Below are 15,017 nucleotides of genomic sequence, written 5' to 3'. Positions count from 1 at the left end.
AAACAAATCATAGAAATACTACATCAACTAACAAGTCTTTCCACATTATCGTTAGGAAATTATGAGCGGCCATGTATACTCAATAAATGCTTGATAAGGTCAGCCTGAAGTTGATTATGAGTGCTTCTATCTCTAAAACGATAATGTTGCGTAATGAACTTCACAAATTCAAGTATATTATCGCGTGAAATTGGCTAATTTGGAGTATCATTCAATTGTTCATAAATGAATTGTTCAGCCTGAGATATAGATGACGCTCACTTCAACGATCATATTGTGCAATATAATGCATGCATACATAATGTCTTCTAGAAATTCAGGTTGAAAATACCTAGCAGATCCACGCACAATTACAAATCTACGTTGGAGTATTCCGAAGGCATGCTCCACATCTTTCCTTGCAGACTCCTAGCAAGTAGCAAAATATTTTTCTTATTTCATTGTGGAGCAGGAATTGTTTTCACTAATATCGCCCACGAAGGATATATACTATCAACAAGATAATATCCCATTGTAATTGTATATGTGATTATTGATGCAAAAATTATATATGTGATTGTTGGGTATGAGAAGTGTTGAAAAAATGTGTTTGTTAGATAATTAGGTAAAAATTATTAACAAAATTATTATTAAAATATATAATATTATATTATGATTTTAACTTTGGAATGAATAATCCAAAATAGATTAATATATTCAATAACTTTGGCTTTAGCCAAAACTTCAACTTTTATTCAAATTTTAGACTTGGCAATGGTTTGCTAATGCTCTAAAGGGGTAAAAAATGAAGGCTTAAAAGGAGCAAATGGAAAAATGAAAATATCATATTCAGATTTATCATGAATCGTTTGATTTTAAAAATTAAAAATCGCTCGATTCAATAAATCACTTGATTATTTGATTTTGACTCCGATTATGATTTTTGAAAGCAATAATTAAAGGTGTCCACAATGGTAAGATAGCAGGCCTTAATCAATGGGTCGGTCTTCCATCTCGTGGCTGTCTAACATGTGGCCCACACGACAACAGCTCGTACAGGCTACCGAAGCAGCCCATCAACCTCACCACTATATACATTTTTTTGATAAGTAACCTCACCATTACATACTACATAAATTCTTTGCTTAATTTAAAAAAAAAAAAAATAGATGCAGTATATATTGTACAAAAGTCTAAACGAATAATATTAAGGAAAATTTCCGTTTTTCTCTTGTTTGACTGTTATTGCATTTTAATTATTATTTTTAAATATTTTAAAAATTATTATTAATGAATTTGAATATTTTTTTAAATATTTAAATATATTTAAAAAATATTTTTTTTTAAAAAGAGAGGAATGAACTAGTGGTCACACGGTGGCTGACTAGTGACTAGTATGATCCTAAAGCTAGTTGGGCACATTTTTTAAAAGAAAAATTTTATTTATAGGTCTCATACACTATATATTATTTTTTTTAATTATTTTAATTATTTTTTTATTAAATATGTGATATATAGATGATGAGTAGAATAATTTAATTGTTTTAAGAAGAATAAAACTAAAAAAAATTTAAAAAATTAAAATTAAAATAAAATTATAGTATGTGACATATGAGGCTTATGAATATTAATGTTCTTATTAAAAAATGAGATAAAGTTAGGATCTATATAAAAAAACATACTTTTTAATGGTAGATTTCATTATATTTTTAAGGAAGTGCGATGAATTACATAGCCTAAAATTATTGGCATTATTTTATTCTAATATAATGATGTTTTATTTTTTTATTAATTTTTACGTTAATTTTTAAAAAACTAAAAGATAATCTAAGAGTAATAAAAGATGTTATATTTATCAATTAAAACAAAAACAAAAATGAGATAAAAGTGAAATATATATAAAAAAAAAATTTATGAATTGAAATTTTAGTATTAATTGAAATTTGAAAATGAACGATATTACTCGGATCTCGAGAGTGGCGCAGTAGGCGGGGGAGTTGGGAACTGGAGCCCTTTCGCTCTCGCGCTCTCTCACAGACAACTCTCTCCTTTTCTAGTCTCTGGACGACGAGTCGTTCTCTCTGTCTCTATCTCCGTGTAAGATGGCGAGCACGGCGGAGGAGAAGCCGGATATGGAAATGGTGGTGTACGACATAGAAGACGACGAGCACGATTCCAAGGAGATGGTTCTCCAGAAGTACTTCCTTCTGGAATGGAAGCTCGTCAAGTCCCTCCTACTCGACATCGTTTCCAATGGCCGCGTCTCCGATCCCTCCTCTGTCAACACCATCCGATCCATTGTAATCCCTCTATTTTTCTCTTAGTTCATTCTATCAGTCTGTATACTTTAACCGTTTGAAGTTGCAATGGATTAGCTGTGTTGGATTTTTGAGGATTGAGCTTTTTGTGATTCGTTCCATTTCGAATGCTTTTGGGACGGATTGAGTTCTTATCTGTGAGTTTGTGGTTACCTTATTTTCAAGGATTGCAAGATGAACTGGGTTTTGCTCCCGGGTTCTATCATCAAGCCTGATTTTGTGGTTGTTTTTAATTCGAGCTAGCCTGTTGCATTTTGTAGAATAGTCCCTCCATTTGTTTCAAAATATGTCTCGTTTATATGGGCTTAGTTTTGAAGTTACTCATTAGAACATTCGTACTTTGTATTGGAAACTGCATCTTAAGGGTGACTCTGCATTTTTGGTTGTCATTCTATCATGTTCGTATTTTTTTTTTCAATTAATCTTTCATTTTGAATAAACTTTAAGATCCTTATTTTCCACCTCTGATATTGTAGTTTATTTTGAAAGTATTGCCGCTGCTGACACACTGCTGGACTGCCTCAATTCGTGCTGGACGTGTTTGCATTTTTTTATTCCTTTCTCAAACTCACGAGGATCAAATGTATTTCCTTTGGCATTTTTCTTTTGCCTTTTGCTCCTAAATCCTAGACTTGAATGAAAAGTGTATTCTATACCATGAGGGAAAACGTCAAACACTCGATTCTTATGCTAAAGCTTGAATGTGGTTTGCCAATATAGTGTATGTAGTATTTGGATTCCACATTCAGTGATAACAGTATATTAGAATACCATGGACACTTTGACTGAATACAGATTTGTAGTTATTATAATTTTATTGAATATATCTTTTGAGTACTGCTACTGGGCCATTTGAAACTTACCGCTCAGATGACCCTCTTGATGCGGCACCACCACGTAGTGCCATGTGGTTTATTAAAAAAAAAACACAAAAAATATATTCTAACCAAAAGGACGTCCGAAAATACAAAAAAAGGAACTACAACTCTAGGTTCCCTCTACCCCTTTTGTGTTTGTGTTTTTAATTTTTTTTAATAAATCATCTGGCATCACATGGTGGTGCCACGTCAAGAGGACCACCTGAACGGTAAGTTTCAAATTGCCAAGTAGCATTATTGATATATTTTTCCTTGAAATCTCTATTTTATGTGTGAATTAGATATTTTGGAACCTTTAAAAAGTCGCGGAACACATTTTTGGCTATTTGCTTGTCATGTTCAAACATTTGTTCACTTGTTTTCAGTTGGACAAGTATCAGCAACAGGGTCAACTGCTAGAGCCGTACCTGGAGAGCATAGTTTGCCCTCTGATGTTCATTATCCGTTCTAAAACAATTGAACTAGGTGTAGCTTCAGATGAAATCCTAGAAGTAATCAAGCCTATATGCATCATTATTTATTCACTGGTCACAGTTTGCGGATACAAGGCTGTTATCAAGTTCTTCCCTCATCAAGTGTCTGATTTAGAACTAGCAGTATCTCTATTGGAGAAGTGCCACGACGCAAATTCTTTGACATCATTACGGCAGGAAAGTACAGGAGAGATGGAGGCTAAATGTGTAGTACTTTTGTGGCTTTCCATACTTGTTTTGGTTCCGTTTGATATCTCCACTGTTGATACTAGTATTGCAAACAACAGTAATCTGGGTGAACTTGAGCCAGCCCCGCTGGTACTGAGGATATTAGGGTTTTGTAAGGATTACCTTTCAAATGCTGGCCCCATGCGCACTATAGCTGGGTTACTGCTCTCTAAGCTTCTGACACGCCCAGATATGCCAAAGGCCTTTGCCAGGTAGCTGCCATTATGCATATAAGCCCCATGCTGTTGCAGGATAAGATCAACCTGTTTATGTTGTGTCTTACGCAGACAGTGAATCATCAAAGTTTTTGACAAAATGCTAGTTTTTTGGTGCTGACTAATTTTCTATATTTGAAGCATTGCCAGTAATGGTGGCTCATTTCTTCTTTTATTTCCAGATACAGAGAAAAAGCCTGATCAATTCTTATTCTTTTGTCTCTCATGGCCACTTGGAAAGGAAACTTTCCAGGGGACATATTTACATATAAAGGCACTGGTCCTATAGTCACTTCCTTGTACAATTGTAGTCTCTGTAATCATCATTTGATCTTGCTGATGTACTATCATTTTTTACATGGTGGGTTTGGTTGTAATTTTCTTGTCCATTGTTTATTTTAGTTGAGCTAGAATGCTGGAGTTAAATGATATCATTTTAAAAGTCAAGAACTCATATAATTTTTCTGTATAAACTTGCCTAATTCTTCTGTTACTTCAGCTTTGTTGAATGGGCACATGGAGTCCTATCTTTGGCCACTGATGATGTCTTGGATCACTTCCGGCTACTTGGTGTCGTTGAAGCATTGGCTTCCATTTTCAAGGTCTTCCTTCGTTCTTTTCATTTCAATAATTCTATTGCAAGCATTATTCACAGTGGTGCCTCTTATACATTTCAGAGAGGTGATGGCTGAGGAACCATTTTCCCCAAGTCTGTAAATATACAATTATTATGACAGTCATTATCATAAAGTATGTAACGATCTCACTGTTGCGTTTGATTCTAAATAGATTATTTGAATCATTTGCGGGGTTAATGCTCTCTTGATGATTCTATTTATCATTGAACGAGCAGAAAATAAGCTTCTTTTCTTGTGAGTTTTTCAATTTGGATCCTAGTCCAGTTGATTGGTAAGCAATTAGACTGGTTTTTCTTCACCATGGATGTTTGAAATTCAATGGCAACACTCTTAACTGGGCACAATGAAAAGTATAGAGAGAACTCATTTGCTGAATTTGAGTTGTGGCTACATGCTGGTTTACTTTGGTTTGCAAGGTTACATTTGATTTTCTTCCCTTCTATTACCTATTGACTCATGGTCTTCTTCTTGAGTCACTCATGAATCAATATATCTGCTGATGTGTATAAATCCAAGGATGGAATAATGCAAGGCAAGAGGTTATGGTTTGCAGTTGAGTTCTTTGCTAACAAAATGTGCTGATTCGGATGATTATTTTCTCTTAACTTGGCACCATTGTGAACTTCTTTCATAATAATTAACAGACAACAGTAACTAATGTACAGAGCTTTGTGATACTATTTGAGCTTTGGCTCGATCACTCATAAGTTGGGAGAGAAGTTCCATTGGCTGAAGTTCCTTTCTTTTTGACCTTTTTCTGTATACAGGTTAAGATAAGAAAGATGAAAGAAAAGAGTTGCATAAGTATATCTTTTTTGAGTGTGCTTTGTATGCCATATATCTGTTCAATCAAGTGTTTTGATATTTTTCTTTTGGTCTCATTCTTATATCCAATGGAAGCTACATTTTCCCGCCTTCTCAAGTACTCGCATCTCTTACATACCATTTATCATAGACAGGCTGGTGATCGAAAACTCTTGCTTCATGTGATTCCAATGGTTTGGAATGACAGCTCAGTATTGATGAAGTCCAGTGCTGCAGCTCGGAGTCCTTTACTTCGCAAGTATCTTGTGAAGTTAACTCAGAGGATTGGGTTTACTTGCCTCCCATATCGGTCATCTTCTTGGCGCTATGTGGTTAGTCGTGCCAAGGATTTTGTTATTCTCATTCAAAAACCTTATTTTTCATGATATAATATTTCATGTATGAATATTCAAGATGCTAGTACCTCATTTGCTTGCCCTGCATTCCTTTGAGATTTCCCTACCTTACTTGTCAAATGGCTTTTTACTAAACGAGTTAAGCGAGTCATGTCGTGTTATCCGTTAATTAAACGGGTCGTAGTTGATTCGTATTTTTCCCTCAAAACCATCAATGCAGGGTACTTCTAGTTCATTTGGAGAGAATATTTCTGTGCCTGCATCCAAAAAAGATGATCAAGGCAGTCATGCTTTAAATGTAGACTCCCCTAACTCAGAACAAAGGTCAAATTCCATCCAAGATGAAGATATGGATGTTCCAGATGTTGTTGAAGAGATAATTGAGATGTTGCTCTCTGGCTTGAGAGATACGGTATGTTTGAAGGGTGAGAATCTGTTGTGATCTTGATTATTTTCTCCCGTATACTAAGTGTCTCCAATGGTGAAAATTGACATGATACCTTGATGATATCTAGGTGCTTGTTATCTTAAATCTTTAAATGTAGATAGATGAGTCTCATAAATATTTTATATACTGGATCCCTACAGACTTTTTAAGATCTTTCATCGGAGGTATTACTTGTGTTTGGGTTATATTGATCGTGGTTCTCCTCCTTGTGATATAAAAAGTTCATGTTTGCTAGTACTTCATGTTTTTTATATGAGTGAAGTCTAAGGGGTGAAATTATGGATGAGATGGTGAAAACTATTCAAGAGGAGAGTAATGGCTGAAGCTTTAAAATACGGCTGATAGAAAGCTAGTTCTTGGTTTTAGCAAATTTCCAGAAGTTGTGTAAGGTAAATTAATGCTATAAAATAGCTGAAATGTGACATGCCTGCAAAAATGCATGAATAAGTGCATTGCATGCCTGATCAATGCCATCTAGTTTACTATCCATTTCTGAATAGTCCCAAAAGAGTTGACTCAGGACATCTTTGGGAATCTGCATATGAATGCTCATATTGTAGGCTAGGTTTTGGATTTTTTAAGATTACCGGCAAGGTGGGTTTTTTCCTTAGTTAGCCATGAATGCAGTAAGCCTTTCTGTTAGGATTTCTTATTTCCAAAACTTGAATATAGGTTTGACATGAATGTGTTGATTTCACCAAGCTGCATCTTCAGTTGATAAAATATCATTGCCCTACACCATGTTTGGGAACTCAGGATGGAATGGACCATAAAGAAACAGATAGAGAGGGGATGAACGGAAAAGTACTGGGATTTGCTGCCCTTACCTTTGATATTCAGGATATAATTTTTTCCCTGTTTGATTGTAAAGTGGAGGAGAAAAGAAGGGAACCTATTCACAATGATATGGCTATTGTATTCCTTTTTTTTTCCCTTCTTCCCACTATTGGTTTCTGTTTGATTTATTAATTTCATCACTTACACTGCCGGTTTGAAGTTGACATTGTTGGCATGGCAATGCAGGACACTGTTGTGCGTTGGTCTGCTGCAAAAGGTATAGGCCGCATAACTTCACGCCTAACATCTGCCCTTTCAGAAGAGGTCCTATCATCTGTCTCGGAACTGTTTTCCCCAGGCGAGGTATAGTGGTGCAGTTGCTCTCTTTTGTATCTCGTTCCCTGTGAGAATGCAAATTATTCAATTGTCCACTCCTTTTAAGGTGTAGAGCTGTGATGCATGTTATATATTTCCAGGGAGATGGATCATGGCATGGAGGTTGCTTAGCATTGGCTGAACTGGCACGCAGAGGATTGCTCTTACCCGTCAGTCTTCCCAAAGTTGTACCTGTTGTCATTAAGGTTGTACCTATAAAAATGTAAACTGCAACCAGTCAATTTGAAGTTTTTGTGTTTTCATTTTGTGGCAGTATTCTTTCCGTTTGATCTTTGATTGGAGAACGTTTTCCTGACCAATACTGTTTCAGTTAGTACATCGAAAACATGGTTTCCTGTTCTTGTTTACTCATCTATGTCTGGCATAGTAGCTTGTGGTGTAAGACGTGCAAAATTTACTTATGGGGAGAAGGTGTCATATTTGAGCTTCTTTTCAACTACTTGGGCAATGTGACCTTTATTTCAGTAGAAATGAGTTTTTCTTTTCTTCGCCTGATGCTAATTTCTTTTTAGTTCCAAGTTATTTATCTGCTTCTTCTACACATGGTATTTCATAAGGGAACACTGCTCCATGCTTTCAACTGTGTACCAATTGTATCCCTTCCTCTAGCCAATTCATCATTTATGGTTGATAGTTCTAGTTATTATTATGGTACTGATACTTAAAAAAAAAAAAAGTTATTATTATGGTACTGATTATTTTTCTTCTTTTCCTCTCCCTCCCAAAAAAAATCTCTTATCTAAATGATTGAAACTGATATAGTGGTGAAATGTGATTTTTTTGTAAGCTTTCACATCTTTGCCTCATTCAATACTGCTTCTTTTCTTTGATTTTTGTATTTATTAGACATTATTTTCCAAATAATCACGAGTCAGAGAGATAAAACCTTGTGCAAAGATACCTAGAATGCAGCAGTAAACTGATCAATAACTCTTTTTAACAGGCACTACATTATGATATTCGAAGAGGTCCGCATAGTGTTGGATCTCATGTGCGTGATGCTGCTGCCTATGTTTGTTGGGCCTTTGGTCGTGCATATTATCACACAGACATGAGAAATGTACTAGAACAACTCTCTCCACACCTTCTAACCGTGGCTTGCTATGACCGTGAGGTGCTGAAATCTTGCTATTACATTTTTGTATTGTTCTGTAATTTTAATTGTTCTTAAGAAATCACTATTGTCTGATAGCAATATTGCTAAAGATTTTCAGAACTTCTTCCTAGGTTAACTGTAGAAGAGCAGCTGCAGCTGCTTTCCAGGAGAATGTTGGAAGGCAAGGGAATTACCCACATGGCATTGATATAGTGAACACTGCTGATTATTTTTCACTTTCTTCGCGAGTGAACTCATATTTACATGTTGCTGTAGAAATTGCTAAGTATGAGGGGTATCTTTATCCGTTTGTGGATGAACTGCTGTATAACAAGATCTGTCACTGGGTATACTCCAACTTAAACTTCTTTCATATATTTCAACTTTGTATATTTTAGAAAGCATTTGAATATTAGTTCATAAATATGACTTTTTTTCCCCCTCCAGCTTGATGGTTTTTCTAGATTAATAAATTCGAGCCATTTTGTCTAAAATGAACTTTCCGCGGCCAAAGTTTCAGAGGAAAAATCTGGATTGTAAGCTACTATAGATTCATCTTACATCCCCATTTATTTTTATCCCAACTACACATAATTTGTGAATGATTTGCTGAATAAACACTATATTGGAAACTGGCCCGCAAAGTTATCAGTCATTATTGGCAAGTTTGTTTGTTTGTTTGTTTTTTTGGCAAGTTTGTTTGAAGTAGTATTTAGTCATGATATTTTGGGGAAGGTGACGAGCTTGGGTTCAAGAAGTAGATCCTGAGTTCTATGTCTAATTACAGATATGAAGCTTGTTACCACCAATAACAGATTCTTGATAAGGGGTCAAGATTGAACATGGTTTCTTCAGTACCTGTACAAAAACCTCTCAAATTTATTAACATGACATCAGATGGATCATTGGTAATTATTTTGAGGTTCCCTTCCTCCCAAACAACCTTAAGTTCTTTGAAAGTTACCTTTATACATGCTTGCTGTGAATTTGCTTGGGCAAGTATGTTGTATAATAAATAGACTTTTTACTCATCATCCCTTTCTGGAGAAGAATGTGAAATTCTTTTTATTTCTGTAGGGACCAAGAACTTTTATCGTTCCTATTATTCATTTTCTTCCTTCTTGCTGAAAACTTAACTGTTTTTATTTTCCTACCATTCTAAAAAATTTCCATGATTACATATGCCACGGAAGTATTTATTGGTGCATAATATTGTAAATATATCATTATTCTAATTTTGTTGGATTTAAAAGTATATAACTTACTAATGTTTTATGTGATTAGGATAAAGGCTTGAGAGAGCTTGCTGCGGATGCCCTTTCTGCTCTTGTCAAATATGACGCCGAATATTTTGCAAATTCTGTGGTGGAGAAACTAATTTCTTGTACTCTCTCATCTGATTTGTGCATGCGCCATGGTGCAACCTTAGCAGCTGGTGAACTTGTTTTGGCTCTACATCGATGTGATTATATTCTTCCCTCTGGTTGGTAATCTTACATTCTTGAATTTTATTTTGTTTGATCCAAATCAGAATGCCAGTAAAACTTCTTAGCCGTATCCTCTCACAATTGACAATGTGTTTTTGTTTTTGGGATATACTATAATGGATGAAAGGGTGAATATTTGGTCTTCTAGCTTATAAATAAAGGCAATTTGATTTTTTCTTTTCAGCTTTAATGCAGAAACAAGTTTTGATTTTGGCAAATTTCTCTTTTACAGATACACAACAGCGAATTGCTGGTGTAGTTCCCGCTATCGAGAAAGCACGACTTTATCGTGGAAAGGGTGGAGAGATAATGCGCTCAGCTGTTTCCCGGTTTATCGAATGTATCTCTTCATCTCATTTGCCATTAACAGAAAAGATTAAACGAAGTTTGATTGATACTCTGAGTGATAATCTGAGACATCCTAATTCTCAGATACAGGTAGTTGTCCTTTAGTATAATATCTTGCTCATTGACTTAACTTATTTTGTGGGACTCCTTGATTTTTTTTTTTCCTTATGATGCACAGAGTGCTGCTGTTGGTGCTCTGAAACATTTTGTAAAAGCATATCTGCTCATTGAAGACATTAGAGGTATTGGTGATATAGTGTCAAAGTACCTTCAAATGCTGACTGATCCAAATGTTGCTCTAAGAAGAGGATCTGCATTGGCACTTGGCGTTTTGCCTTATGAATTATTGGCTAAGAGTTGGAAGGATGTGCTTTTGAAGCTTTGTAGCGCTTGTGTTATTGAGGTGCACCTACTTGAAGTTGCAAGTATCATTGGAATGTTGCATTGTTATAAAATTAATGAATGGGAGAGTCACCTAACTAGTTTTTTTTAATGTGCAGGACAACCCTGAAGATAGAGATGCTGAAGCACGGGTAAATGCTGTCAAAGGACTCATATCAGTCTGTGAAACGTTAATTCAGGCTAGAGAAGATCCGAATATCCAGTCTTGGGTGGATGACATGCCTCTTTTTCTTCTAATTAAGAACAAAGTGATGATGAGTTTATTTAAAGCTCTAGATGACTATTCTGTTGATAACAGAGGTGATGTGGGTTCTTGGGTTCGTGAGGCTGCTATGGATGGCCTGGAGAGATGTATATATATCCTATGTAAGGGAGATTCCAATGGTTCTACTAGAAGATCAGAAGGAATAGAATCTGCATCAGAGCTGTCAAATTCTGTCGTAGTTAAAAATAACCAGATGCATTCACTTTTTGATGCAAATCTTGCTTCCATCTTCGTTGGAGCAATTTGTAAGCAAGCTGTAGAGAAGATGGATAAACTGAGAGAAGCAGCAGCAAAGGTTCTTCAAAGGATTTTGTACAATGAAATAATTCATGTTCCATACATACCTTACAGGGAAAAGATGGAAGAAATTGTCCCTAATGACGCAGGTTTAAAATGGGGGGTAAGCATAAATTGATCATTTCTTCTGCTGTGTACTTGGTAAGTAATTTGAGTTCTTTGATGGAAATGATGCTGTCTACTTGCTTGTAGGTACCCACTGTCTCATATCCACGGTTTGTACAGTTACTTCAATTTGATTGTTATAGTAGATCTGTCCTGTCTGGGTTAGTTACCTCCACTGGTGGGTTGCAAGATTCTCTGAGGAAGGCATCAATCTCAGCATTGTTAGAGTTTCTTCAATCAGCTAATACTGAAGGACTTGATGAGAAAAGTTCCAGAGAATGTATGCTATCTAAGGACATCCTTTGGGTTCTTCTACAGTACAAAAGATGTGATAGAGTGATTGTACCCACTCTGAAGGTAACATCTCCCGAGAAGCACTTTGGAGGAAACATGAAATCTTTGCTGCTTTACTTTTAAAATAGAGATAAGAATGAATGGCTGGTCATCTCTGTGACTTGTGCTCTAGAATTAAGTTACCAACTGTTTGTTGTGTGTGGGTTGCACTAACCACAAGCTGCAAAATACATATATAACTGAACATTAGATAATCTCATCTGATTTAAACCCAGTCATTGTCTGCAGTTGACCGATTATATCTTTTTCTCATTTCACGAGAATCATAATATTCGCCTATCTCAAAATATTTACCGAAGGAGATGAAAGCTTGGGTCAAAGTGACCAGAACACTGCAGGGGTGAGAGTGGAAGCACTAGAGTATCATTTATTTTAAGACTTTGAGAGAATGAATGTCTAGAGAGCACACATTTTTAATTGGTTAAGAGAAGTGTATGAAGAAGGAATAAGAAGTGAGACTTGTGTTGCGATGAAAGCAAACTCCTGAGTGCTTGATGCATTTTGTTTCTCAAAATAATGTCTTTGTTATACCATGCCTTTTATCCTTTTTTTTTTTTAAGTTTTCATGAAATGAAAATTCTTCTTTATTTGCATTTACTTATCAAAAATAAAAACTCTTCTGTATTTCAGACGATCGAGATTCTATTCAGCAAAAAGATACTCTTAAATATGGAGGTTAGTTGACTCATCCAGTTTATTGATGTTGTTAGTATTGTTAAAGAATAACTCTATTCTAAGACCTCTACACCACACACCATCCACATGGCATAATTTTATTAGGAAGATAAATTTTAAAATTTGAATCTTACAAATTAAATTATGCCATGTGGATGGTGTGTGATGTAGAAGTCTTAGAATAGTAATACTCAATTGTTAAATTATTATTTGTCCCAAAAGTTTAAGCTGATGAGAAAATGTGAATTTAATAATTTATTTCAGTGCTAGAGAATCATCTCATAATTCATGGATATTATCAGCAGTAACTGTTCCAGAGCGTATTTACAAGGATCTGGGTACCACGATTTGCTGGTGACAAAACAAGTGTGATCTGTTTTATATTATCCAAACCATGTTGCCCATCCAGATCATTACATTTGGAAACCCCATAGTTTCTTTGTATTATTTTTAAATTCTTCTTTTCAAAGCAAAAATTAAAGCAACCACCTGAATCTAAAAGAAACAAATTTTTGTGGGCAAAACCATCATACACCAAGAATTTTGTTGTGCTTATATTGGTCAGTTTCAAACATATTTCTTGAAGTTTTGAATTCAAAAGTTGTGCAAATTAGTTTTGATGGAAAGCCAAAAGTCTTGCCTCCAAAATCATCTGACGAGATTCTTATTACTAACCAATCTAGATGGGCTGTACAAGCCTTACCCCGTATCAAAGAAATATTGATCAGCGGCATTCCTGTGCCTATTTTCTTTCTGCATAATGGTGATCCGTGTTCCTGGTAACATCAATCAGGAGCAATGTATTTATTTGTAAGACCCTACTTTTACTAGTTTACTTGTATGTTATTTGTTCACTCTTCAAGACGGGGGGTAAGTTTGGATTGTCTAAACAAAAACTCTGGATGGACTTTTTGTGAAAGTGAACTGCTTAGCAGCCAAGGTGATGCTTATAATCCCATCATCCATTTGTCCCAATTCTGCAGAAATGCTGCAATTGCATAAACCTCCTTTTGGCCGTGGTCTTGAAATGCACGTTGTACTAATCGTGAATAACTGACTAAGGATCCCTTATGTTTTAGTTATATTTCCTATACTTCAAAAAAATGTTTTAGTTATATTTCCTCTGTTAAAAATCTTTTTTAATTGACCTGCTCTAAATTTCAATGTCCAGGTTCATACTACAACCTTCTGCACAGGTGTCTTGTCTTCCCTTGCAGTTGAACTGAAGTGGTCAAAGGACTTCTCCAAGTTATATGCAGGCATCGCAATACTAGGATATATTGCTTCACTGGCGGAATCGATCAACTCTCCAGCCTTCTCTCAGCTTCTCACTTTCCTTGGCCATCGATACCCAAAGGTTTGTGAGGGGTCACAAAATATTTACGTTTTCTTTGGCAAGAGTAATTAAAAGAATCAAAACTTCTCACAAGCTTTAACATAAATATCTCCATACTTGATCCTATAAAGATTAGCATGTAGTTTAACTTATCAAAAAAAAGATTAGCATGTTGTTTAAAGTTCATAGTCTGTATCAGAGTTAAAAGAGGGTCTTCTATCTAGAAATATAGAAGGATACAAGAATGTCATGAAAAGTCCATGGAATATTAACACTGGCAATAAGACTGTCTATAACCAGCTTCGAGTCTCCTTCAATATGAATCTTACATGTGCCATGAAAGCCATTGTTTCCTTTATGGGGACAGAAAATTCCTTTATTTTCATGAATTACATCTTCATACTCATAGGATCTGTGGGTTATAGTATCTATAAAGCAACTCAATTAACGACCTTCTTTTTTCTCTTATGGTTCTGTACCCCTCCTTTCAATTAACTCTGGTTATAATCCAAATACCATAACCTTGCTTATTGGTTCAGTACCCTTTTTTTTTTCCTGTCAATAAACTCTTGTTATAACACAGATACGGAAAGCTTCTGCCGAACAAGTTTACCTTGTGCTCCTGCAAAATGGGAATCTTGTATCGGAGGACAGTATGGAGAAAGCACTTGATATTATTTCTGAAACTTGCTGGGAAGGTGATATAGAAATGGCGAAGCACCAAAGGTTAGAATTGTACAATATGGCTGGTTTGGAAACAGCACTACTTTACAAGAAGAATGATGGAGTATCAAACAAGGATGGCAGTAAGAAGACTCCAGCAGCTGATGAAAATGCTTCATATTCCTCATTGGTTGGGTCAGCTGGGTTCTGATTTTTTTTTTATGTCCAATTTTGTTGTAAACCTTTTATCTTTTTTTGTGTCCCTGTTCATATACGAGGACTTTGTTTTTTTAATTTTCTTTTCTGGAAGGCGCTTGCAAATTAAAGAGGTATCTATGTATCGTTTGAGACCATTGCCTATTAAAGAATTGCCTATTAAAGATGACCGTTGCCGGCTTATACCCAGCTGAACAAATTTGTGTGAAATCCGGTGACCAGAAATTGGCGGTCTTTTCGAACAGAATTGCTTTAGCAATGCA

General features: G+C 35.5%; 1 protein-coding gene across 1 annotated transcript; it reads left to right on the top strand.

Moving 5' to 3' along the window:
- The first annotated feature begins 1,956 nt into the window (after nt 1–1,956).
- On the top strand, nt 1,957–14,937 carry LOC108990810 (tubulin-folding cofactor D). The gene is made up of 17 exons (XM_018964906.2): nt 1,957–2,279; nt 3,541–4,088; nt 4,591–4,693; nt 5,689–5,865; nt 6,110–6,301; nt 7,361–7,477; nt 7,591–7,695; nt 8,454–8,624; nt 8,738–8,953; nt 9,891–10,089; nt 10,326–10,531; nt 10,620–10,844; nt 10,942–11,508; nt 11,598–11,867; nt 12,495–12,539; nt 13,711–13,896; nt 14,459–14,937. The coding sequence occupies exons 1-17, from the start codon at nt 2,082–2,084 to the stop codon at nt 14,747–14,749; spliced, it is 3,816 nt and encodes a 1,271-aa protein (XP_018820451.1). The 5' UTR covers nt 1,957–2,081; the 3' UTR covers nt 14,750–14,937.
- Nucleotides 14,938–15,017: the final 80 nt, after the last annotated feature.

Source organism: Juglans regia, chromosome 5, assembly GCF_001411555.2.
Source record: "Juglans regia cultivar Chandler chromosome 5, Walnut 2.0, whole genome shotgun sequence".
In the NCBI taxonomy this organism is placed as follows: domain Eukaryota; kingdom Viridiplantae; phylum Streptophyta; class Magnoliopsida; order Fagales; family Juglandaceae; genus Juglans; species Juglans regia.
This window is presented reverse-complemented; position numbering and strand designations above follow the sequence as displayed.